General features: G+C 43.4%; 1 protein-coding gene across 2 annotated transcripts in view; it reads right to left on the bottom strand.

The window, feature by feature from the left end:
- The window catches only part of Arnt2 (aryl hydrocarbon receptor nuclear translocator 2), a 121651-nt gene that overhangs the window by 82052 nt on the left and 15227 nt on the right, over positions 1–24372 (bottom strand). For both annotated transcript variants that reach the window (XM_026388168.2, XM_077799786.1), the window contains exons 3-4: positions 19683–19896; positions 15780–15993 (exon numbers count right to left, since the gene is read on the bottom strand). In XM_026388168.2, the coding sequence (XP_026243953.2) occupies positions 15780–15993; positions 19683–19896 (428 nt within the window). The remainder of the gene's footprint in view (positions 1–15779; positions 15994–19682; positions 19897–24372) is intronic.

The following is a 24372-nucleotide window of genomic DNA, read 5'->3' as shown; positions in this document are numbered from 1 at the left end:
CCCCCCGTCATGCTCCATTATAGCCTTCCCAACCCTGCCACAGGGCTATTCCCATGGATGGGAAGGTTCTTCATGGGCCCCACAAACTGACTCCTCATCCATTCATATCCTCCAGTTCTTAGCCTAAGAGTCATTTCCTTAGGGATCTCTGTCCCCACTCTACACACACCCACCTCCTCCAACATGGGACTTAGGGCCCTTGTTACTGTTGCAGCCTTTTGTTCTTTTCCCTGAGAACATACCACCTTTTAATTCTAGATTCATCGTGTGGCATTTGTCCATTTCCCCAGCCACACTGAGCACTCTATCATGACAGTGACCACATCTGTCACCCACTGCTGCATCTTCCATTTCCAGCATAGTGACAGGCACTAAAACACAATTTGTAGAATTAAATACATATAATTGCCTCTTATAAAGAAGATGGCTCTTCATACATGAAGTCATGGTGGCCAAGCCCCAGGGACTGGCCTTAGTTGTTGGCATCCCTGAAGAGAAGGGGGACCACATCAACACAGCTCCAGCCCCAGTACTCCAGAGACTGGCTTTGTCAGGCTGTCTTGGACAAACCTTAGTTGTTCTCGTAGATAAGCCTGAGAATTACCAGCTTCACCTGCAGCATCCTTCCTTACTGCAGGCATCCCACCCAGAACCCCAGGATCTCCTGTACCAGTCTGACAAGTGGATCCCTCTCCCAGCTGCTGCTAATAGTACATCTCTAGAGGACTGTCCTAGAAGTTGCCTGGCCTAAAGTTGCCTGGGAGTTAAACACTTCTTCAAGGCCCATGATCAGTGACTGCTGGGACAAGGTTACAAAAGCCTACTCCCTTGCCTCCAGGTGGGACAAACACTGTATTGCAACATACCCTCCTGAGCTCTGTCCCTGTGGGTCAGACCTCTCCTGAAACACATCTTTGGCTTCTCCTCTGACCTGTGCTGACCTATATATCTTCTCCCTCCCCACTTTCTTCTGAGGGAGCTCATGAAAATGTGTCCATGAATCCCTGTCCTGCTTTTGTGTCTAGGGAACTCCATCAAAGACGTACTTACAGTAAGGAAAAGGAAGGCAACAAGTATTTACTGAGTCCTCAGATGCATCAGATATGGTCTTGACACCATTGGTGTTGAGAAAGTGGAGCTTTGGGAAACCTGATCCTTGATCAAGACCACCAGCTGACCAGGGTGGAAGCAGGACTCAATACAGGGAAGAATATGTTTCCAGTTTTCCTGCTCTCAGCTTGATGCCTGGCGAGTGGTGTGTCCACAGGTCTGCGGACCTCTGGTCCCACCGAACAATGTAACTTGTCTTAAAACAGTGGCAGAGGCTATTGGAGGGGACTGTAAACTGAATACTATTGCAAAGTGAAAAGGGTCCTCCACTAAGATGGCAGCTCTGCCACTGGAGATAATGAAATTTGGTGGCTACTTGACAGGTTTATCACAGAGGGAGCTGTATGACAGAAGAGCTTACCCCTGTGACCCCCACAACGCAGAGCTCTTGTGATTCTAGATCCTCGGAATATGTATGCACTCAGTTCAGGGTTAAAGAATGACCTTGTACATAGCTCACTAGAGAGTAATTTATGTCATCACCCAAAAGGAGAAAACTGAAAGCCATTCATCCGTCAGATCACTGACCGAGTAAACGAGTGGCAGAGAAGGCTCTGCGTTGGAGTATAAGAAAAGAATCTGCAAAAATAAAAGCGAAAACTGGATGCAGATGTTTTCCTCAATTAGCTTTGACTGAAAAAAGCAATAAACAGGAAAGATCAGTGCTATATGTGCATTTTTATTTAACCATTTGGCATGAGTCAGAACATTTCACAGGGAAACGTGTCTTTCTTCGGTGAAGCTAAAGGAAACTATTTTAATTTTCTTGATCATGCTTGGGTTTTTGCAATCAAGTTATTTTTAACTGAAGTTGTACAAAATATGACCATCAGATGAGACTATTACTGAAATCTAAATCATACCAGCAGGAAGCAATGATTCAATGTCTTTTCAAATGTTCCAAATTAACTAAAAATAATTATATCTGCCTAAAAACATTACTGCTTGTAGGTTATTTTTGCAACAGTTTCCTTTTATAGAAGGAGAAAAAAATGTCTTTGTCTATTTACTTCTTGGCTCTCAAAGTTAAAATAAAAGATAATTTATTAAGAAATCAAGACTCTTGCAAATTCAGTTTAAAATGCTGATAATGCACATTTTAACTGTATCACGATTTGATTACATTTTAAACATTTTGTTGGTATGGTACATTAAAGAATTTTTTTTTCATTTTCCTGAAATTTCTCTCCTAGACACAGAACAGACTGGGCTATATTTTATTTTATCTGTGGTTTATTTCCTTTGTACTTTTTTTTTTTTTTTTTTTTTTTGCAGGGGTCACATGAAGGCTCAACAGTTCTTAGCCCCTGGTTCACACTGGAACCATAAAGGTTACTTTTAAACATATAGATAGATACCTGGGCTTCCTCACACAGTGCAATTCAGAAAAATGGGGCAGATCCCTGACATCTGAATCTTTAAAAAAATCTCGTGGAATTCTGATGTGCATTGAGGTTGAGAAATGAGGTTGTGGTGGTGGTGATGATGATGATGGTGATGATGAGGATTTGGTGCTGGGGGAATTACACCCAGGGCCTCCCATATGGTAGGCAAGCACTTACCACTGAGCTATATACCTCAGGGCTGGGAATTTTTAAAACTTACATATGAAGTTGTAATAAATGTTTTTCAGATACTACTTGGATCTTTCTTATTTCAGGAAAAATCATGGTATGAAAATGGCAATGTAAAGAATAAGTCTTTAGGAGATAAGCCTCAGCATTTTTTTAAAAATGCACCAATGGTTCTTCTATGTGGTGACATTGCATGAATTTAAAGTGAAATTTAGGGTTCTCAAGTATAACTCACATATATTTTTGATGGGGTGGGAAAATATGTGCACTGATCCATTTAAGAGAGCTTTGACTTTCTCATTCCACTTTATTAAGGACAAAGATGTTCCTCTTAGGACCTTGGGTGAAACTTGGCCTTACAGGGCACTCCTCCCTCCTGTCTTTGAAAGAGCTTCAGGATTCACAACAGCCAAGCTCAGAGAGTCTAGAGAGCTCCACTGAACAACCTATGCAGCAGCTTGTTTAGAGAAGGTGTTGTTTGTTTTCTAATGCCAAAAGGGAAAATCTAGTTGGTTGTACATAAATAAAATCAGTAACAGGCTCACAGTAGTGGTTGTTCCATTTGCATCCCTGGCTGCACCATGATTCCCTATATGCCCTTCTTTGGGGAGACTGCATGTATCTCAGGTGCTTTTCTTGCAGAGGAAAGCCTATTATGGATACAAAATCCAATTATTTGGGGACATTAATGAATAGACAAGTCTCCTCACCAAATCTTGCAAGGCCAAGGTATGTTCTATCCCCAACAAGTTATGATCCCTTCCCCAACAAGTTGTTACTCTAGACAAAGCATGATACGTACTCAGGCAGGACCTGAGGACAGGAAGAGAAAGAAGACAATGAAGGGATGGGGTACTCTGCACCTGCTTCAAGGTCCAAGTACAAAGGAAACCTCTGGAACCGTAGGCACAGTGGCTAAACATCAGCCACTTATGTCTTGCATCTGGAACCCAACTGTGTTCCTGCAGACTATTAGAGACAGGCCTAGTTCCTATTGCAACAGAGTATATCCTAAGCTGGAAGAAACCCTCCAGTATCCTGGCCCATCTCCCATCTTCCTCTCTTGCTTCAGTCACTACCCTGGACCCATGGGCTGCATCTGAACTCACACTGACACTGCTCTCAGCAGAAAATGTGCCTGTCCATAACTTTGAATTGTGTCTGGCATTGCTTATGTCCATGTGGAGAGAGCAAAGTGGCATATCTGGCCTAAGGCAGGGGAAGATAGGCAGAACTCAGGCATCTGATGACGAATCAGATCAGAGCCCAGAGTCAGAGCCCAGGCACAGGGCTGACGAAGGGCACCCAAAGAACCGAAGTGCCTGCCAGTGTCTGGGTGTGTGTCTGAATTCTAAGTCCTGTCAGATCTGAGAGTTGTGGAGAGGAACATGCTGCTTTTTATCCCACCAAGGGCAGGCTTAAACCTACAGGTTTAAACAGCAGGTTCAGCTGGAAGGAAATGAAGAAGAGTGAAAAGTAGCAACAGGGATTGTAGAGCATGGCTCTACCTGTGGTGAAGCTCCTCTCTGAATGGGCACCATGCCAAGATGGTGGGGCAAGCAAAATCACACGTGATGAGGCTAGGGTTGAGGCTCAGTGATAGAGTGCTTGCCTAGTACATGTGAGGCACTGGGTTCAATGCTCTGCACCACATAAAAATAAATAAATAAATAAATAAATAAATAAATAAATAAAGGAAGGTATAGTGTCCATCTGCAACTAAAAAAATATTTTTTAAAAAATCACACATGGGCTGGGGATGTGGCTCAAGCGGTAGCGCGCTCGCCTGGCATGCGTGCGGCCCGGGTTCGATCCTCAGCACCACATACCAACAAAGATGTTGTGTCCGCCGAGAACTAAAAAAAAAAAATAAATATTAAAAAAATTCTCTCTCTCTCTCTCTCACTCTCTCTCCTCTCTCACTCTCTCTAAAAAAAAAAAAAAAAAAAAAATCACACATGACCCACAGGCCTGCAAGACCCATTCCTGAGATTGTGACAATGTTAACTCACACAGCATGGTGATTAACAGTTATAAAAAATTGACAGCAATGAGTATTTTTACTTCCCAGCAGAGCACACCGAGCACATTGTACATTGTAGCCAGATCTATGCAAATAAGGTGATGGGTCCAAGAGGATACATAAGTGAATGCAAATGCATCAATGAGGTGATTAAACATGACAAACTTGATTCAACATGACAAACCAAGGACACTGAGGAGGGGTTTCCTGCTTTCTCTTTGACCAAACTCATTTTGGTAGAAGAGATTTAGTCAGTGAGAACATATTGCAGCAACAAAGGTCAACCAAAGACCAGAGATAGCAGCTTCTTAAATATTGTTTGTATAAAGAAGGAATTAGAGTGAGTAGATCAACCCCCATTCCTTTGGTTTTCTGTCTAAAAATCTCTCAAATATAACTACTTCTCTCCACCTCCACCCTTACCACCTGTACTGGGTTTTATAGTATTTCCCTAGAATTCATGTTCACCGAGAACCTGAGTGTGGCCTAATTTGGTAGATAATCAAGTTAAAATGAGGTGATACTGGATTATGATAGACCCTAATCCATCACTACTAATACGTCTATAAGAAGAAGGAAATTTGGATGCAGAGACTGGAGTGATAAGCCTACAAGGAACCTCAAGGATTGTCAACTGCCACCAGAGGCTGGGAAAGAGTCCTCTAATAGATTCTCTCTCAGAGCCTACAGAAGGAACTAATCTCACTGACAATCTGCTTTCAGACTTCTGGCCTACATATCTATGAGAGAATACACTCTTGTTTTTAAGCTGTCCAGTTTGTGATAATTTGTCATAGCAGCCAGAGGAGCCCATATACCAGCCAACCCAAGCCTGCATCATTCCCTCTCTGGGTAAAACCAACACCCTGCTAAACTTGACCCCAGCTCCACAGTCAGTCTGGTCTTCCTATATCATGTTCTCCACTCTGTCACCAGGGTGAGCTTCTCACACACTCAGAGGATTCTTCTAGTTGTGAACTCTTGGTGGACTACAAATGTTCTGGGAAGAAGCAGCCCTCTATCCGGCCTTACCTTCCCTCAGGTTGTCTTCAGTGCCTTACCAAACCTCTAAGCTGCATTCATTGACAGGAACCTTCCCTAACCTACCTGAGCAAGTCTAATGTCATATGATTGGTTCTTGTTGCTTCACGGACTTTCTCTTCACGACACCTATCACAGTGTGTTGTGTGTACTGGGTGGGATTATTTCTTTGTTGTCTCTCTTCCCCACTAAACTGTAAACTCCATGAAAGCCAGGCCATATCAATTTTACTCATCATTAAACCCCCAACACTTAGCACAACATCTCGCAAAAATTAGTCACTGCTCAATACATGTATGCTGGTGGAATGAATGAAAGAATAGGACAGAGAAAGGAAGACAGAAAACACATCCTTACTTCCCTTTCTTCCACCCCCCACCTCTGATGAAAATCTCCAGCACAGGGTAGAAAGAGAAATGTCGCCCTTTAAAAAGAGGCCACCCATCATCCCTTGTCAACAGCACCAAAATCCTAAGATCCATTTGAGAAGTAAGAATAGAAATAAAGCAGGGTAAGACAGAAAGTTTGGAAAATCACCAATCTATATTAGTGGTTAAATGCAATTTTCAATTATTAAATAATGAATGAAATTTTTACAATTTCCAAACACTATTGTTACTACTATCCCATATGTAACATCAGGTGTGCTTCAAAGTAGTCCTGGACTAGACACATTATGGTCTGCATGTACAAGTGAGGTAACTGAGGCCTGGGAAGGTTAGCTCATTTCCCAAGGTTAAGGGCCATATACAGCAACTGTCACAAGGGCCACCTGGCTCCAAGGGCAGGGATATTACTTCCACTTGCCCTGGCTGCCTCTCTTTCACCCCCTTACCTGCCCACTGAGCTTGGCACACGGATGTGCAGGGAATCCAGCCCTCCAGCCGGAGACAGCAACGTGTGTAAAAACACTGCCCTGGCTCCTTTATCAGCTGTGACATTACAGTGATAATGATCCCAGCAGCCCAGGCTGAAAAATCTGTCCAGATTCATGAAATATCTTTCAACATAAAATATGAGAGAAAAACACAAACAGTTTAAGCAACATCAGCATGCAATGTATGTAGCGAAGCAAAACAAGGCAGGTTGTATAAATATTTAACAATGAGAAAGAATTGAACTGGCTCCAAAGAAACATCTGGGATAACAGATCTAAAGAGACTGTGGTTTCTAGTGGGAAAGACACTGTGAAAAGAGGAAAAACAACCAGCCCTGTGGTTCTCAGATTTCATCCTCACGTGAATTTAAGAGGCAGCTCTGGCAATGTACCTCTAAAGGCTTTTTCCAGTAACCTAAGTGTTTACTACACAATTGGGCAATTTCCAATGGGTCTAAATCAAATAAACATGCTTTCCTTACTATTAAAATGTTTTATTTCTATTGCAAAAAACAGAAAGTCAATAACAGTGTTAATAGTTGACTTGAGATAAAATCTGGATTTTTTTCCTTCTATGTTACCTAATATGGAAAGTAATGGACTGCTGACCATGTTTAGGATTTCAGATTTTGGCATCAGTCCAAAGACTAAGTTTTGATATCTTAAAGAAAATAAGCTATGTATTAGAAAGCATGGGTTTCATGGATTGACCTTCATGAGTGACATTTGGAAACAGACTATCTCTTCCCAGAACTGACACCACCCGGGTGGAGGGCTCAGCTCACAGGAACCCTGTGGGGCCAATAATCTGCCTGACATTCTTCCACTGAAGGACTCAACTGCATGGCTCAGTTTAACAGTTTGTCCTTACCCTCTTTTGCAAAGTGTTAGGAAGAAGGCCCAGCTGCAGTGGGTGGGCTGAGACTGAACGTTGACAACTGCCAGCTATTTTCCCACACACGTCCTATGTGTTTCCTGCTGTCTGTCCTTTGGTACGTCCTGTATAACTTGCTTTGTTTGCTCTTCCTGGGGTCCTCCTTGGGTGAGTGTGGGCACACTCTCAGTTCCTTCTTCTTCTCCAAGCCATAATGGAGATTCTTCCCTCTTACCTTGCAAACTTGGATAGATATTGGTGGAGAGCTGGGACGTGTGAGCTTGCAGAGCAATGACCCCCCAGTTGCACTGCTATCACATACTTGGGGGACATTTTCAGGCAGCTAGGTGTGTTTCTGTGACAGCTTAAATGAGATTCATTCACTTAGGATTCTCTTTAGCTGTCTGGGAGAGAAGACACCTGTCTGATGCTAAGAACTAGGAACTGGTCAGTATGTGCCCTGGACAGTGAGGAGAAGTCAGCAAACCTCTGAAAAATGTTTCTCCAACTACTCTCTCCAAAGACCTGGCCCTATCTCCTGAGATCTGGGCAGGTGCATCGGGGCAGTGGAAGTCACTGGGGAAAATCCCATCACCTCATGGCAGTCCCATATTCCAAAGGATGCCCCTTCCAGCTGCATGTCCCCCTTGCAGCACAACTTGCTAAATTCCTTACTTCATCTCTCTTCAAACTTTATGTACATTAAAGTATATAAGTCCCTTGGGACTGTTATTGGAGTACAGACTCTGAGTTAGTAGGCCTAGGATTGGTCCTGAAATTCTAAGAACCTTCCGGGAAATGCAGGTTGCTGCTGGTTCACACAGCACACTTGCCACATCTTACTGGGTGGTACCTTCCAAGTACAGATGAACATTTTTATGGATTTTTATATTTAATAGGCCCTTTACAAAATCATATATCCCCCATCTAAAGTTAGACATGAAAGAGCTTGACAAGGCCAAGAATAAAGGTGAGCTCACTCTAGGTGACTTGACACTGAGCCCCAAGATGGCCTCACTAAATCAGTGGGTCTCAAACTTTAGCATACATCATAATGACTCCTAGTTTGGGTAAAGGTGTAGATTCCTGAGCCCTAGAGCTTCTGATTCAGTTTTTCCAGGGTAGAGGTGAGAATCTGCCTTTTTAGCAAGTCCATTAACGCAGCTGGTCTAGAACTACACTAAGAATCGTGTCACCAAGAACCAACACAGAATTCTGCAGATCCCCCCAATCTGCCTTAATCTCAAAGATTTAGGGTCATTCACCACTCATTTGCCCCAGAATCTCCTGAAGGTTGCCCTGATTTGCCCTGAATGAACCAGGGTCCCCAAAGCACTAGGTTGAGCTATTATGGCTAGACTGGCTGCTAGTGCCTCCAGGGACACGAGGCCATGCTGAGACCTTGAGGCTTCCTTATATCTAGATGTCCCCAAGTCAGTGAGCTCCATTTGCACTGACTATATACAAGTTCTACTTTGTAACAGCTGTTTAGCCTCAGCTGTGTGGCCCTGATAACCCCTCAGATACTCCAAGTTCCTTATCTGTGAAATGGGGTCAGCAACCCCCACACAGAGCCATCATAAGGCCAGAGGACCAAGGGTTTCCAACTCACCCTGTGCATGAGAATCACTCAGAAGCTTTGAAAAAATACAGATGCTCAAAACTGTTCCTGAATCCTGTGAGAGTATATTTGTCAAATCACCCCAAGTATTTGTTGCTATTGTATACTCAGGGTTGATATCTACTATAGAAGATAGAAAATGCTATGAGAATGTAGAATTAATTGTAGAGATTAATATTTCACTATTAATGTTGAATGAGAAAATAAAAGTAACCAGCATCCAGTGTCCCAGCAGTTTCCTCTCTTCTAGACAGGCATAGAGACTCCTAAGTGAATACACCATGTTTAAGCTCTCATGGAAACAGTCTGATGACAGTCTACCAGCAGAGCTGCAGAGCTGCCTGAAAATGGCTCCCTGGTGGCCTGCTCTCATGAGCTGCTATCTGTGCCCAGACCATGGCCTAGCCAAATCCTGTGATCCAAGGCTGAAAGTATCTGTGGACTTTGACAAAGCTCTTGGGGAGATAGAAAGGAAAGCTTAATCACAGCTGATTGAGATGCTTGACTCATGGAATGGGGGCTTTCCAGATGAAGCCCCTGGGGACCAACCTGGCTCAGGACTCTGAATTATACAAAGAATCTGGGCTGGGATGGTTGAGAAATGGAGTCATTCATTCATACGGCTCCAGCTCCTATGGGAGATGGTCAGAAGAGGCTGATCCTGTAAGATGCATACCATGTGACCTTTCCACAGCCATGCAAAACAGGTATTTGTTAATCATATGAATACATGGTTAAGTGAAGTAGTCACTGGATAAACAAAGAAAGACTAAGTGAGGAAGAAAGGGAGGAAATAGTAAAAAAAGGAAGGGAGGAAGAAAGGAATTCAGACTTTGCTTGCATCTTCTGCTGTTGAACAGTTTTATTTCAAAGTTATTCCCTATACTGAACTAAAATGCTGACCCAATTCTCTGAATGCAGGGAGAGTCCAGTAGAAATCAAACCACAGCAGTGCAATGCAGGGCAAATGGGCTAAATGCACCTTATCTTGGAGAGCCACCCTCTTCCACAACCATGACCTTAGAATCTAGCCAGTTTCTCCCCAGTGTAAGGCTGAGGCTCCCTGATAAGGCACCTCCTGTTTCTGCTTATAGGGATCAAGGTTTTTCAGAGTTCAGCCACTAGGAGACACTTGAGAAAGAATCCTCTCACTCTGCATCCCTTGGGTGGCCACTGCTAAGTGGTTTTTCTGCCCTGCTCCCTACTGGGACTCAACTTTACCCCTCAGACATATACAGTAAGAGTCTGGGATCCTGTTATCACCTGGAATGCCTTGGGCCTCTCTTTGGCTCTCCTCCTTCCTTTTCCAAGAGACAAGGTTGGGCTCTCAAGAGATCCGTCAGTGTTACTTTTGCAGCTCCTCTCCTGACAGTTTTTTCTTCTGATCCCTGCCCTTTTCTGCTCTTGACATCTACTCCATCTTCTGCTCAGAATCTTATAATATGAATATTCCTAGCATTCTGGGTACAGTGTCCTCCAGAACACTCCATTTTTCCGTCAGATTCACTCATAACACCACTGAGCTTTGCTCTCCAGGTCTAGCCACTGTGTACCTTTTTTTTTTTCTTTCTTTTCTTTTTTTATTGTTGGTTGCACTGTGTACCTTTTGTTATGCCTGCCCAGCATCTCTTACTCCTCTTGGTGACAGCACCCCTTCTATTCTGGGGAGTCACCTTCCTCAACTGGGTTTAAGAACCTTAGAAGCGGGCCTCATACCCGGCCTGGAATCTCCCTAGCCTTAGGGATTGGTCAGGGCACAGCAGGGGGTCCAAACTGAGCCAAAAGAGGCAACCCTAAGACACTTGCAGAAACTCTGCAGGAATCACTGTGCCTCTGTGGCATTGCATGGCCACCGACCTCAAGCCTAGGACTGCAAAACAACATCTTGTTGTATGAAAAAAGCCTGCTTGACAATCTACCCTGCACAGAAGAAAGCAAAACTAGATATAGTGAAAAAGGCACATAGTCGATTCACACTATTCAAGATAGGTATATTTTGTAAAGTAAACACTGAATTAGTAAACACTGAACCATGGCTCCTAGGAGGTATACAAAGTTTGCTTCCTGTGAAACACTCTCACCACACTTGTCAGCCAATTAATACATAATCTGTTTTATGCATGTTTCCGTTTAGAGACACCTTACTTAACATATATTGTTGATTCTCTAACATTGCACTCACAGGCTATCATTTATGTCTGAATGAAATTTATGTAATGCATACTATTTCCTCCATGAGGCAGATTACAGACTTCCTGCAGTTGGGAATATTAGCACTTCAGCATAACACTTGGGCCATTTTTAAACAGCTAAATTACCCACAAAAAGCACAAACAAGCAAAATAAAAAATGGCATCAAATAGAACACAAAAAGAGCACTAGTTGGTAACAGAAAAGCTAAAACAAAAAAGCACAATAAACATCACCTTGCTTGACCTCAGCTGGGAATATGCCATCAGGCAGCCCCAAATTTCTTCTACTGTGCATATGTCCACAAAAGCCCTGGGAATATTAATTTTGGGGATGCAAATAAGTTTGGCTAGCAGATAAATTTGCAAACCTGGAATCCATAAATAATAAATAACTATTTATTTTTTTTTTTTTAGTGGATGTTTCTACACCTGAAACCAGAATCCATTTTCAGTTACATGAGTCAGTTAATTTCTTTTTCACCCAAGCTGGCTGGGGGTGTTTCTGTCATTTGAACCCAGTCTGGCTGTATAGTCATTCTTCTCCATGACCACAAAATTCTCTTGGAAAAAGACAAGCTGGCTCTCTGGGTCCTCTAGAATCCTGGGCCACTCCTACACAGGGGAAGTCCAATCCTCCCCAGGCAGTTCATAAAGGGTTTGCCTGGTTTCATCCAGAAACATTTCACTTCAAATAAGCTCTTCAAAGGAGGTGTCCTAAAAACGTGGCAGCCCCTAGCCCTAAGCCTCAGCAGTTGCTTCTGTTTAATTGTTGTTACAGCTTTAAGCCCCTTTCTTCCAACTTTCCACCATTTCTTAATCAGTGAATTAAATTCTACCCTAGAACGTTAGGCAAAAGAATAGAATCAGAGCTGGCATGAGCCTTAGTTAGGAATTTCCTGGAAAGTGATAAGAATGAGGGTCAGAGAAGAAAGGGACTTACCAAGATGAAGGCAAAAACAAAGAGTAGGGCTCCTGACTCTCTTTCCAGCACTTTCTCAACTAGCAATGCTGCTGTTTTTATGTGAGGAGTCCCCCACTCTCTCCCAACATTGAGTCCAGTGTTTATTCACAGGTGAATCAAATCATTGCAGTGGCCATCATATCACTCCATGATGCTTCCAAAGGATCTATGTATCTTTTTATACATTTATATATCTTCTCACTCACCATTTGTCACCATCTCTCAGCTGAGGAAAGACTTAATTCAACAAAGAAATACACCATCCCCACCCCAGATACAGTACTCTGGGCAGGCATCAATTTGCTCAGGCCCTGAGCTAGCAGGAGGCTGCAAGCCCCACTGTATTCCAACAACTTGTCCCTTTCTCTGTCCCACTGTGTATACATAGCCCCGCTCCATGTTCAGAGCAAGTGGCCCTGCACATCCATCAAATGAAACATGAACTTCCTACTGACCCAGGGGCTGAGGAGAGAGGATTAGACTACTCATGTTAAGCCACCCCTGTACCCCATCTGGCTCCCTGCACCAACACCCCCTCAGCCTGAGTCCCTCAAAGTGAACCATGTCACCTCTTTCTGGCCTAAATACCAGGAACAGGAGAGTTTGAGAAACCCTACTCTAAGAATCAAAGGGGTCATATCACCCCTGTGGCTTCTTTATTAAGTCTGTATATATCACACCTACATGTTGGTCAGTGATGCACAAAGGCTAGCCCCTGCTTTGTCTTGAACACCCGTGAACCCTGAGACGTGGCCACATACCAGTCCTGCTGCAGGGAGCTCTTCCAGACGCTCTCAACGAGTCTTCAGACTCTGTCCCGGGACTCATATGTACACTCTGCAGCTCTGAGAGACACTGTCCTTCTCTGCTCTGAGCCTAAGAACCCACTTCTCCAGCCACATCTTATTCCTCTCAAGAGGATCCTGACCAGAAGAAGAGCTCAAGAGGCCTGGCTGTTCACCATTCACAGGGACTCCTCTGACATCCTGGAGGACTTCTTGTGTACATCAGCCCCAGGTACCATGGCCACTGCCAAGCATCCCCTCCAAGGTCATCTCTGGCCAAATATGGTTCACACTGCCTCTTTAAATTCTGCCAGATGCATTTTGACTTCACACAAAAACAGCCATGTCCATCAAATCCTGGTGAATCAGTTAGCCACACTTTTCACTGGAGCCTTTCCTGCCCTTAGCCACCATTTCTCATGCCATCTGCCCCAGCAGAGTCTCAGGGTTGGGTTTCAAAAAGCCACATCCTGTGGTCAAATACAGAAGTCTAAGGAGAGACAGCTCTTTCCAGAGGAGGTGATTTTAGCTGTCAAATCAATATTTCCTGGTGGATTTGCTTTCCCTTTCACAATCCTTCCAAATATGTCACTTTATAATGTATGTTTCTTAGGATTTCTATATGGAGTTCTCTAATTCAGCCAGGGGAATGGGGCAGCAGAAAATCTTTCTGAGACTACATTAGCTTCATTGTTTTACAAGGATGTGGATGAAGTTTCCTGCAGGTGATGTGTCACATTATAAAGAGACACAGCAATAGATAAAACTATACCCAGTGCCCACTCTCTATCCTCTCCCTCCTACCTACAGCAGTGAGCATCAACATTGAGAAAATTACTATTATCATCCAGCAACACCTGTACTCTTGCTACTTCTGGCAACATCTGATTCAGGCTTATCCTGTGATTTGGATGGAATTGTGCCTCCCTGCCACCATTAAAAATCATATTTTGAGGGGCTGGGGATGTGGCTCAAGTGGTAGCGTGCTCACCTAGCATGCATGAGGCACTGGGTTCAATTCTCAGCACCATATAAAAATAAAATAAAGATACTGTGTCCACCTGAAACTAAAAAAAAATATTTTAAAAATCATATTTTGAGGCCCTAGCCACCCAGAAACTTAGAATGTGGTCACATTTGGAGACGGTGCCTTTAAAAAAGTAATTAAAGCAAAATGAGGTCATGTAGTAGGCCTTAATCCAGTATGACTGTGTCCTTACAAAAAGGAGGGACAGTGGGGATGCATGCATGGGGAAAAACTAAGTGAGGACTCAAAGAAAAGGCAATAATCTGCAAACCAAGGAGAGAGGCCTTAGGATAAATCAACCCTGGTGACACCATAATCCTGGCTGCAATGAGCTGAATTGTTGCTTCCAAATTCACGTTCTGAAATCCTAACTCCAAGCTAATGGTATTGGAACGTGGGCTTTTAGGAGGAGATTAGTGATTAGCCCTTTCAACCTTATATTGATAAAGCTAGAAAAGTACCATATAAGAATCAAAAGTTGGTCCAAGTTGCTTGATCCTGGACTTGATCTTGGACTTCCTAATCTCCAGAACTGTGAGAAATAAATTTCTGTTAAGTCACAGTCTGTGGTATTTGTTAGGTGGCCCGAGCTGACGACAATGATCAAAACACTGACTCATTTGCTCATCAAGCATCTGCCAAATGCCTACTACGTGCAAAGCACTGATTAGGCACTGTGGACAGACAAAAGTGAACTTCAGCACCTTGCAACATAAGGGAGAATGACATAGCCCAAACAGATTTGTCATACAGCAGAATGCAATCTTGGCATAATGCATTACAACTCTTGTTATAAAAATGTAAATTTGTTCCAATTTGACTAATACAGTAGGGAGTAATGTATCTGAGTATGGTATTAATTTTGTGTTTGCTGTGAGAGATACTAGATGAACACAAAAACTGCCCAACTGAACCAAACCACACAAAATGCACATAACACAGACCTCTACCAGCTCAGCTCACATCCTGATATAAGCTACACTCGTCTTAATTTGATGTTAAAAATCTCCCTCTGGTTTTATACAACTGTCCTTCAAGATAACACACAAGTGGCAACACCTTCTAAGACCCACTTCCACATGCAAATTTTGGGTCACTTTCAAGGTTAAGTGCTATATTTAGTAATCTTCATAAATTTCTTAACCATTTAGCATGTAAAGCTCTGCTAGCATTTTTTATAGGTTCCTTTCTTTGCTTTCATCTGCCATTGTCAAATTATTGAGTGTTATATTCCTAACCCTCTTTCCTCCCATGAGCCCTTAAGTTTTTATTGCCCTCTTCTGAATATTGCAGTGATTTCTTAGAAAGACTGCATGTGTTAGATTATAGCGGAACAGACTATATTTTAATAAAAAACTATATTTCAGGTAACTAAGGCCTGGGTAGTAATTGTCTATAATCAGGATCACAAATAACCCCTCAGTTGCTGCACAAACTTCATATGGGTCTAATTATGTTATCAATGGCGACTCCCAGTGACGATGTGCACTTATTACATGTAAAATATAGGGAAAGTAAAGTATTAAAAATGGATTTTATTATAATGTTACAGGGTAAAAGAAGCCATTACACACACTAAGTAAAATGCATCCCCTCAGCTCAAGGAAGCTTTTTATAATACCCAACTTCTTAGGGTGTCTACTGGAAAAAAATTTTTCTAGGGCCAAATAGACTTGTAGAAGGAATCTACTGACCTGTCATGGAATTTTCTGAGGTGCACAGCTGCTCTCTCAGCTTCTCCACATCATCGGGATGCACCTGTTCGTAGAGGGTACTTCCAAACCACTCTGACTGGGGCTGGTTGAGAACAGGGGTGACAGAGTCAGACACGTAAATCACCCGCCCTGTTTCAGCTGCTACTACAAACAGGAACCCATCAGCGGCTTCCAAGATGAGATGCTTCAGTTCCTACAAAGAAAAAGACTCATTAACACAAGGTACTGACAGTTCTAGACCAATTAAATGCAACCCTTAACTTCTTTTATTTGTACACTCATTCTGGTGCACAAACAGTTTGGAAAATTACTCCAAGTTTTACTGGAATATAAGCTAGAAAAATGCACAAAATTAGTACTGTCCCTAAGGCACAGCCACTCTCAATACTGTTGGCTCTCTCTTTACCAGTCCTTTTAGGAAGGAGGACATTTTCAGTTTAGGAGAATGGGAGAGCAGGCAGTGATCAGCAGGTGTGGAGTTGCCAGAAGAGTGAGCAGCTCCACCCACATGCTGTAACCACTATCATGTTATTGCAGCCAGAAGCACCCAGAACATGGTGCCTGGCACAAAAGGTGCTAAAGAGAAGGGAGGAAAGGAAAACAGGAGGGTAAAGAGAGCAGGAAAGAGAGCTTGCATCTCCTGCCAGTGCCTGCCATGCTGACAGTGCACTCTTGCTTCTCTTCTCTTCCTGCATTTCTGAGCTGAACACTGGCACTGGATGTAAATATCCCCTTACTTCCTCATGTCTGTCATGCTTCCAGAATGCTGACAATCATCATCAGACTCTTGACAGACTCTCAGAGTAGCCCAGGAGGCAGCAAGGCATTTAGCACTATACATATCACTTTATAGTGAGAAGAGGTTAGAAGAATCAGCTCTGGGATCACACAGGTAGGTAAAGTCATGACTGTCATTGAAGGCAGGAACAAAGTGGTTCAGAATCAATGAATGGGCAGCAGGAAGCTTTGCCATCATCCCCAGAGGGACACAGATGGGGCAAAATCAACTTTGCTAACATGAGATGTTTTTTCTTTGTAGGGCCTAAAAGCAGCTCAAGTATAACTCCCTACACTGTTGTCACATCAAGCTAAGGAGTCCTTTCCTAGTGAATGAAAGGGGTTCTATACCTGCAAGAGTTGAGAATTTAACCCTTCCAATGCAGTTAGAGTCCACAACCACCTGCCAACCATCTCACAAACTGATCAGACCCCGAAGAACAAAGGCATATTTGTATTTTAGCAATTAGCAAGCATCTTTTGCTATGAATCCTTTGTTCAAGTATAATCATATATAGAAGCCTTACTATAAAATGTGGCAAGGGCCCCCTGAGCAGAGGTAAAGGCTCCGGCAACCCATTCATTGATGTGGAGACTCTGGTCCTACTCTATGTCCCAATCCCTGAGAGAGTTCCAGGGACCTAAAGCCTAGAAGATTCTGATCTGTGGGAACAGGACCTGAGGATCTTTGTGAATGTCCCCGAGCACTTGTCTGGAGAGAAATTCAAATATCTTCAGCCTGGGAACCCAGGAAGGAAGTAGTGTTTTTTAAGAAAAAGTTTATTTTGCCCATTTCCCATACTCTGCACTTCTGTGGTTCTAGGTCTCCCAGATGCTTACTCAGTTCAGAGGACTGGGTCAGCATTTTTATTTTCAGTATCAGGAAGATTTTTCCAACAGGAAGAGTTGTTTTAAAAAATAATGGAGCAGGATATCTGAGGAAGTGGAGAATTCTGCCCCTGGAGAAGGCTGAATGGCTTTGTTTATGCATTCATGTTTTCATCCATTCGCAAAGATTGGATGAAGGTCGTATGGGACATAGCCATATCCTCATCATGTTCCTCTCTTCCTATCACCTCATCCCCATGGTTCATTTCCTGGGAGCTCATTGCTCATAACCTAAGTTCTGTGTTGGAGACCCAGAACCCACCCTGCCCCTCTCTTCCACTTGAACAGACGGCAGGGGTTAAGAGCAGGGATTTTAGAGTAAAAGGAGATTGTTCTCCATGGCTCTTTCACTTAACTGAGCAATTCTAGGCAGGATACTTTTAATGTCCTCCTTTTCAGTATTCCATGCAGCTCCGTTTTCAATGAGATTTGGGGAGGTTAATTGAGTTGTGTATGAAGAACTTAGTAAGGGTCAGGCACACAGTAGATATTCCATAAGTATATGTGTCATTATCTTCCACATAACCCAGAGAGAAACACTGGTAGGATCCATATGATTGTATAGCCTGTGTTCTCTCTCCTCTATCTTCATCTCTTCACTTTCAGTACTTAGAGATAAAGGGGTTTACTTCAAATCTTGGTCCTGCAGGATTTTTGTAAGGAATAAAGAAATGTGCTTAATAAATTGGTCTGGTTACCTAACAGCCATTCATCCTTCATTATCTTCCAAGCAGTGTACATTTATTGCTTTGGCCACCTCATCTGCAGGAGATGGGATAATCACTGCATTCATTTTTTTATGGAGATAGAAACAAGGCTTGAAGCCCATGTCCTGAACCACCCTGTTCCATGTCCTCATATGACCAGCATACTTTCCCAACACCTCCAGAGTGACAGATCACATGACCCTAGGAGGGTTTCAGAAACATTGTTTAGCACTTGCTAAAATGTATATAACAGAACAGACAGTAAAAAAAATGTTGGTTCTTCTTCCTTGTTCTTTTTCTAAACTTATTTCCATGATATGAAGATTCTCAACTCTAGAAGTACAAACAATCCGCCATCATTCCTCTGAGACTCTGTGCATACTTTAAAAAGTCCCTCTGTTCTCCTCTTTCTATATTCATTATGTTCTCCCTTTTGCCATATGCAAATTTCTTTCAAATGCACTGCCTCATTTATGCTGCAAAAGCTCCTAGAGTCAGAAAGTCAAAAAGCTTTACCTTTATTACAGATGAGCAAACTGAAACACACAACATTTGCTGATTTGCCCTGTGACAGGCACATGTAAACACCAGGACCCTGAACACAGGCCCTCTGGTTCACATAAACCTACCACTAGATACTGTCACATGTGTTTCTTCTTCCCAACTATTCAAAGACTTGGTTGAAGTTAAAAAATATGTTTTGGGGTTGGCCATGGTGGTGTACACCTGTAATCCCAGTGACTTGGGAGGCAAGAGGATCACAAGTTCTATGCCAGCCTCAGCAACTTAGTGAGGCCCTGTCTCAAAGGAAAAAGGAAAAAGAGCTGAGATGTAGCTCAGTGGTAGAGTACCTCTTGGTTCAATCCCAGTACTGAAAAAAAAAAAAAAAACTATGGCTTTTGGGTCCTTGAAACCTGTCTCCATTGACCAACTCCTGGCTCCTTCACTAAGCAGCTGATTGACCTTGGGCAATTTACTGATGCTTTCTAAGCCTGATTTCCTCACCTATAAAACAGGTATGAATCATAGTGGTTTATCCACTGAACTGGAATAAGGAGTAAATTAAACAATGTACAGAAAGATATGACTCAGACCAGTCCCTGAGCAAATGCCTGCTTGTGCTAGTAGCAAAGACACTTATTTCCATCATCAGTGCTACCATGATTCTCAAAGGATGATTATCCTCACCTGTCCTGGTAATCGGGATTGTGTCTTTAACTGACTTCTTCCTGTGTCACCAAAAGCTCATTGTCTCAGTGCATGGTATCTTTTTTGAGGGATACCTCATAAGGTATATGGGGACTATAAAAGCAGAAGATACAGGAACCTGATATTCTTGAAGAGAGCTTCTTGATGAGAAGTAGAAGCAAAATTTCTTGGCTTCATCCCTTCCTCAACCTCAAATCCCATTTCCCCACATAGCTTGTTTCAGTGTGATGACACTGACTCTCCCAGCTTTTAGAATGATGTTGCCAAAAAGAATGGACCACAGACGAGTAATGGTGGGTACCTGCTCGGTGAGGAAGGAAGGCTTGTATGCGCCATCAGTAGACTTGTTCCCTGTGCCCCGCATGGACTTCATGTGTGAGACAGCCATGCGGAGGATGGTGAGCTTGTCTGGCTTCCGGGCCAGCGCACTGCAGGTGGGCACCATGTCAGAGAGCTCTGTGATGTACTGGGTCATCTTGTTCCGCCTGCGCCGTTCAATCTCACTGTGATTCTCTCTTCCCAGAAAGCAGGAGATCAGGAGGGGGCGAAAAGAGAAGTATCAGACCAGAGGTTACTATCTAAAGGGATGAAATGGCACATTGTTCACATCAAATGACCAAGAGCAAGGGGCTAACTTGTAAGAACTGAGGGCTTTGGATACATGCTGGGCAAAGCAGCACTCTGACTCCTTCCTCTGTGAGTTCCTGTCTCTGTATACGGAGAGCACGAACCACTATAGCCCCAATCTCTAAGAAAGTATTAAAGCCGGGCATGGTCATGCATGTCTATAATCCCAGCAATTCAGAAACCTGAGGCAGGTGGGTCACAAGTAAGTTCAAGGCCAGCCTGGGCAACTAAGCCAGACCCTGTCTCAAATTTAAAAATAAAAAGGGCCAGGAGTATAGCTCAGTGTAAAATGTACCCCTGGGTTCAATCCTAGCACTTTTTTTTTTTTTTTAAGTATTGAAGTCTTTTAATTACTCCCATGTGCCTGTGGACTTTTAAATAGGCATAAAAAAATTAAGACATGATATTCAGAAGAATAAAGTCCCCAACATGCTTTCCATGGGCACACATGAACCTATACATGGATGTGCACGTATAGGTTTGCCATCATGTATATACATGCCTGTATATACAATGAATGCAGTTACTGACTGCTTATATATATGGTCTTACTTTATGATAAGAAGCACTATAAAATGCTCTCTGACAACAATTTTTAAAATTTATGCTGGTGTGGGAGTGATACAGGTCAGCAAAAACTGTACTTTAACATGTCTTAATGGTATATTCTGGTTTTCAATTTTTGTACAATATTCAATAAATTACATAAGAAACTCAATACTCATTATAAAATAGGCTTTGCACAGATGGTTTTAGCCATTGCAGTCTAATGTAAGTGTTGTGGGCCTGTTTGAGGTAGGCTAGGCTAAGCAGTAATGTCTGGAAGGTGAGGTGAGATTAAATGAATTTTTGACTTAACAATACTTTCAACTTACTACAGAGTTAGCTGGATATGATGCCAAGTAAGTCAAGGAGCACCTACACAGCCATACTATTCTTTGTGTCACTAAGTATACCAAAACGTTCATGTGTTTACTTGGTATAAGGTTGTGAACGAGTGTTTGTTCTTCATAACACATTTTCTATAACATAGTAACAGAACAGGTGCACCTCTGGCGTATTAAACAACAAATACCCAATTTTTGTAAAAATCACTGTGATGTGTTAAAGATGAAAAGCTAACAGAAGGTCTGGTAGCATGTTTCCATCTGGGGATTATTAACTTAAGGCTTGGAAGAGAGTAACAGTCAAACCAGTTAAACAACACTAAGACAAAGCTGTGACTTGGGATAAAAGAACTGTCCAAAAATACATCCCGTGTCTGCTGCAGGATTTAGGGTTTCACTGATGCTCAAAGAATGAGTGACACAGGGTTGGGGATATAGCTCAGATGGTAGAGCGCTTGCTTGCAATGCATAAGGCCCTGGGGTCAATCCCCAGCACCATTAAAAAAAAAAAAAAAAAAAGAATGAGTGATACTAACAATAAGAAAGGAACAACCTCAAGCAAGGCCGCCTCCAAACACTGCATGTATTAATCAGCTTAACACCCCATCTTCCCAGTCTGGGGGACAGACGTGCCAGTCAGGCCTGATGGCATGCAAGGTGCCGTGCTGAGGTCCTCTGAGCAAAGACGGGGCAAGGAGGCTGCAGGAGAGGTCCCTGCAGTGAGACGACATGAGTTGCAATGTGCACCTTCCATACAAAGGGCTCTCAGCAAGGCCCCAAGAGGGAAGAGACAGTAGAGAAAACTAAGAAAAGCCCAGTCTCGGTCCCCAAGCAGCAGAGGGGTTGATAAGGAAGGTAAAACATACACTTTGCACAGTGGGAACCAAAGGCAAACTATTTTAAATGCTCAGAAAGGCACAGGGAAAGTAAAAGCCACAGAAAAGATGGAGAGAGCTGAGGAGGATGTGGCCCAGGGGTCAGAAGCAGGAAAAGGTGGCTAGGGCAGTGGGAAAATGGCTGGATAGACCTCATGTGGGAGTAGACTCTGGAAAGGGGAACAGGAGGATCCAAAAAAGGCCTGGAACTGGAAGGAAGCACTGAGGACAGTGAGGAAACAGGTCTTGCCCTGGGCCCAAAGGAGCAATAGAAGTTGAGGAGCAACAGAAGTTGGGGATCCATGCCAGACCACAAGAGCAAGCCATGAGGGAGGCCAGGCTGATAAGGGCCCGGGTGCTATGTGTTATGTGCTCTTGCAGCTGACTTCTGGGAGAAGCCAGAGGAGGGTGAGTCTTGTTGAAGGGAAAAGACGAAGGCTGAGACCGGCAAGGAATTCCTTAGGTGGGGTGTGAGGTGGACTAGGATAGAATCTCCAGGAGTAGTCCCAGGTGACTAATCAGAATGTGGAAATGGACCAGCCTGAGGACCAATGCATCTGCTTCACAGAGCAAAGACCCTCCTGGGAAGGAAGGGTCTATCTGCTCTTGGAGAAAAGGTTCTGGAGAAACTGGCAGGGTTTATTTACTGGTAACCAAAGAAGAGTGCTGGGGGAGCGCAATCAGAGAGAGAGGAAGAAGTGGTGAATCCCCTAGCCAGGGGATTCCTGAGCTCTCTAGTGTTGGCAGGAATCTTCTGGAAAAGAAACAGGAGCTCTTTCTTTCTCTCTCACTCCCCGGTCCCAGAGCAGATGAGTGGTGCAGCCCATTGCCCTATGTCCTCAAGTAGCCCTTTTTTACGGAGGCCTGAGGCCTAAATGAGCTCCCAGGGGAGCTTTTCCTCATCCTGCCAGCTCATACTTCTTTAAGACAGACCTGGGAAAGATGGTAGGCAGAGAATGCACAGGGGGAGGATGTCAGACAGGAACTCCAGCACTCAGGACAGTCCATTCACCATACGGGACTCCACTCAGGACCTGAGGTCCTTTCCACTTGCCTGTACTCTCTTCCAGGGGGACCCTGTTGCGAAGGGCTTTCCTCTCCTCCGAGATCCTCTACTCAAAGCATCTTAGGAAGGTTAACTTGCTTATGCCAGCTGAGGTCTACAAGCTAACTCCTCAGTCTGACTTTCAGCAGCTCCCTAGTCAAGCCCTCCACACTACCTCCTTCTCTATTCCAACACATCTGGGCATTCAATGCTTCTATCAGAACACACTTCTCTTCAGTTCATCCATGGTGAACTGCTTCTTTGCCTCAAGCTTTTGTCTTAAGTCAAAACTTGAGCAGAAATCTCTTGACTGTCTTCTTCCTTTCCCATCCCTGCTGTCCATTGTGAATGTCACCGTGGGGCTAAGCATTTTCTCATTCCTCCTCTCCCGCCCATTCACTCCTAGTGTTGTGGTAAATCTGACCCTTCCCTTAAACTTCTTCAGTGATGACCCCCAAACCAATGAGTCAAGTTCAAACTCCTCAGCTACTTTCCCCTCACAACTGCTCCAATAAAGCACATCAAAGTGCATTTGCTTCTGATATTATTTTCCAAAAGCACTTTACAATGTTGCCCTGGACCATGAACATTTGACAGGGGTAGGGGTGTCTTTGTGAGGTTCTTAAACAGATATCTAAAATGATTTTACTATAGTGCTTGATAAACTTGATTTGAGGGATAAGATGCATGAGGAAGACAACATTAGGACAACTGATTTAAAAACTGATATTTTAAATCTGATTGTACTCACTGACTAGTGACTAATCCAGAAAATGCTCTCACCATTTTATATCTTCTGAAGTACGACAGAGTTACTAGCAGAATGTCAAAAGGATGGAGAGCTGCCAGTTACCTAGCAACAAGATTTGATAAATAAGTGGCATACATATATGTATGTGCAGTTTCATTTTTAAGCTTTCATGGAGGGAAAGAAAAGAAGAAAATAGCATCTTATGAAGATGAGAGGCAAATCTCCAACACCAGGCTCTCTGAGCCAAGTTTACCTCCTCCTGAGGGGAAGGGGATGATTTGGGGTCTGCCCAGAGGAACTGCAGGGATAAGGCTGCAAACTCGGTGTCTCAAGTTGCATAAGTCCCACGAACTAGTAAGAGCTGAGTAGCATCAATAAAGAAACTGGCCCCTATATATTTGGGAGAGGATCGGGCTCTGCAGCAAGCTGGGGACACAGGCAAATCTGTCATCTTCAGAGATGCTTCGCTGGTGCAAGAGGACCCACAGCTTGACCCCCCAGGATACAGATATGGAAATCAAGGGCGCACAAAGAAGAGGTGCAACCAAGTGCTGGCCAATGGGTTTCTTTTCCAACTCTGCTCCAAAGGTACTCTCTTAAGTTTAATCAGAACAGTGAGGCATAAGCCTATATTGATTAAAATTAAAAAGGAGAACTGCACAAAATCTCCATAAAATGCTGAACAGGAGCGGATACATTTACCTGTCATTCCCTCGAGTCCTAAAGATGAAGGAGAGGATACTGTGAGAGTGTGTGATAAGGAGATTCCCTTAAGCAAATGTCCCAGGGACAGACCCAGGTCTCTG

The sequence above is a fragment of the Urocitellus parryii genome, chromosome 6 (genome assembly GCF_045843805.1).
Source record: "Urocitellus parryii isolate mUroPar1 chromosome 6, mUroPar1.hap1, whole genome shotgun sequence".
NCBI lineage: Eukaryota > Metazoa > Chordata > Mammalia > Rodentia > Sciuridae > Urocitellus > Urocitellus parryii.
This window is presented reverse-complemented; position numbering and strand designations above follow the sequence as displayed.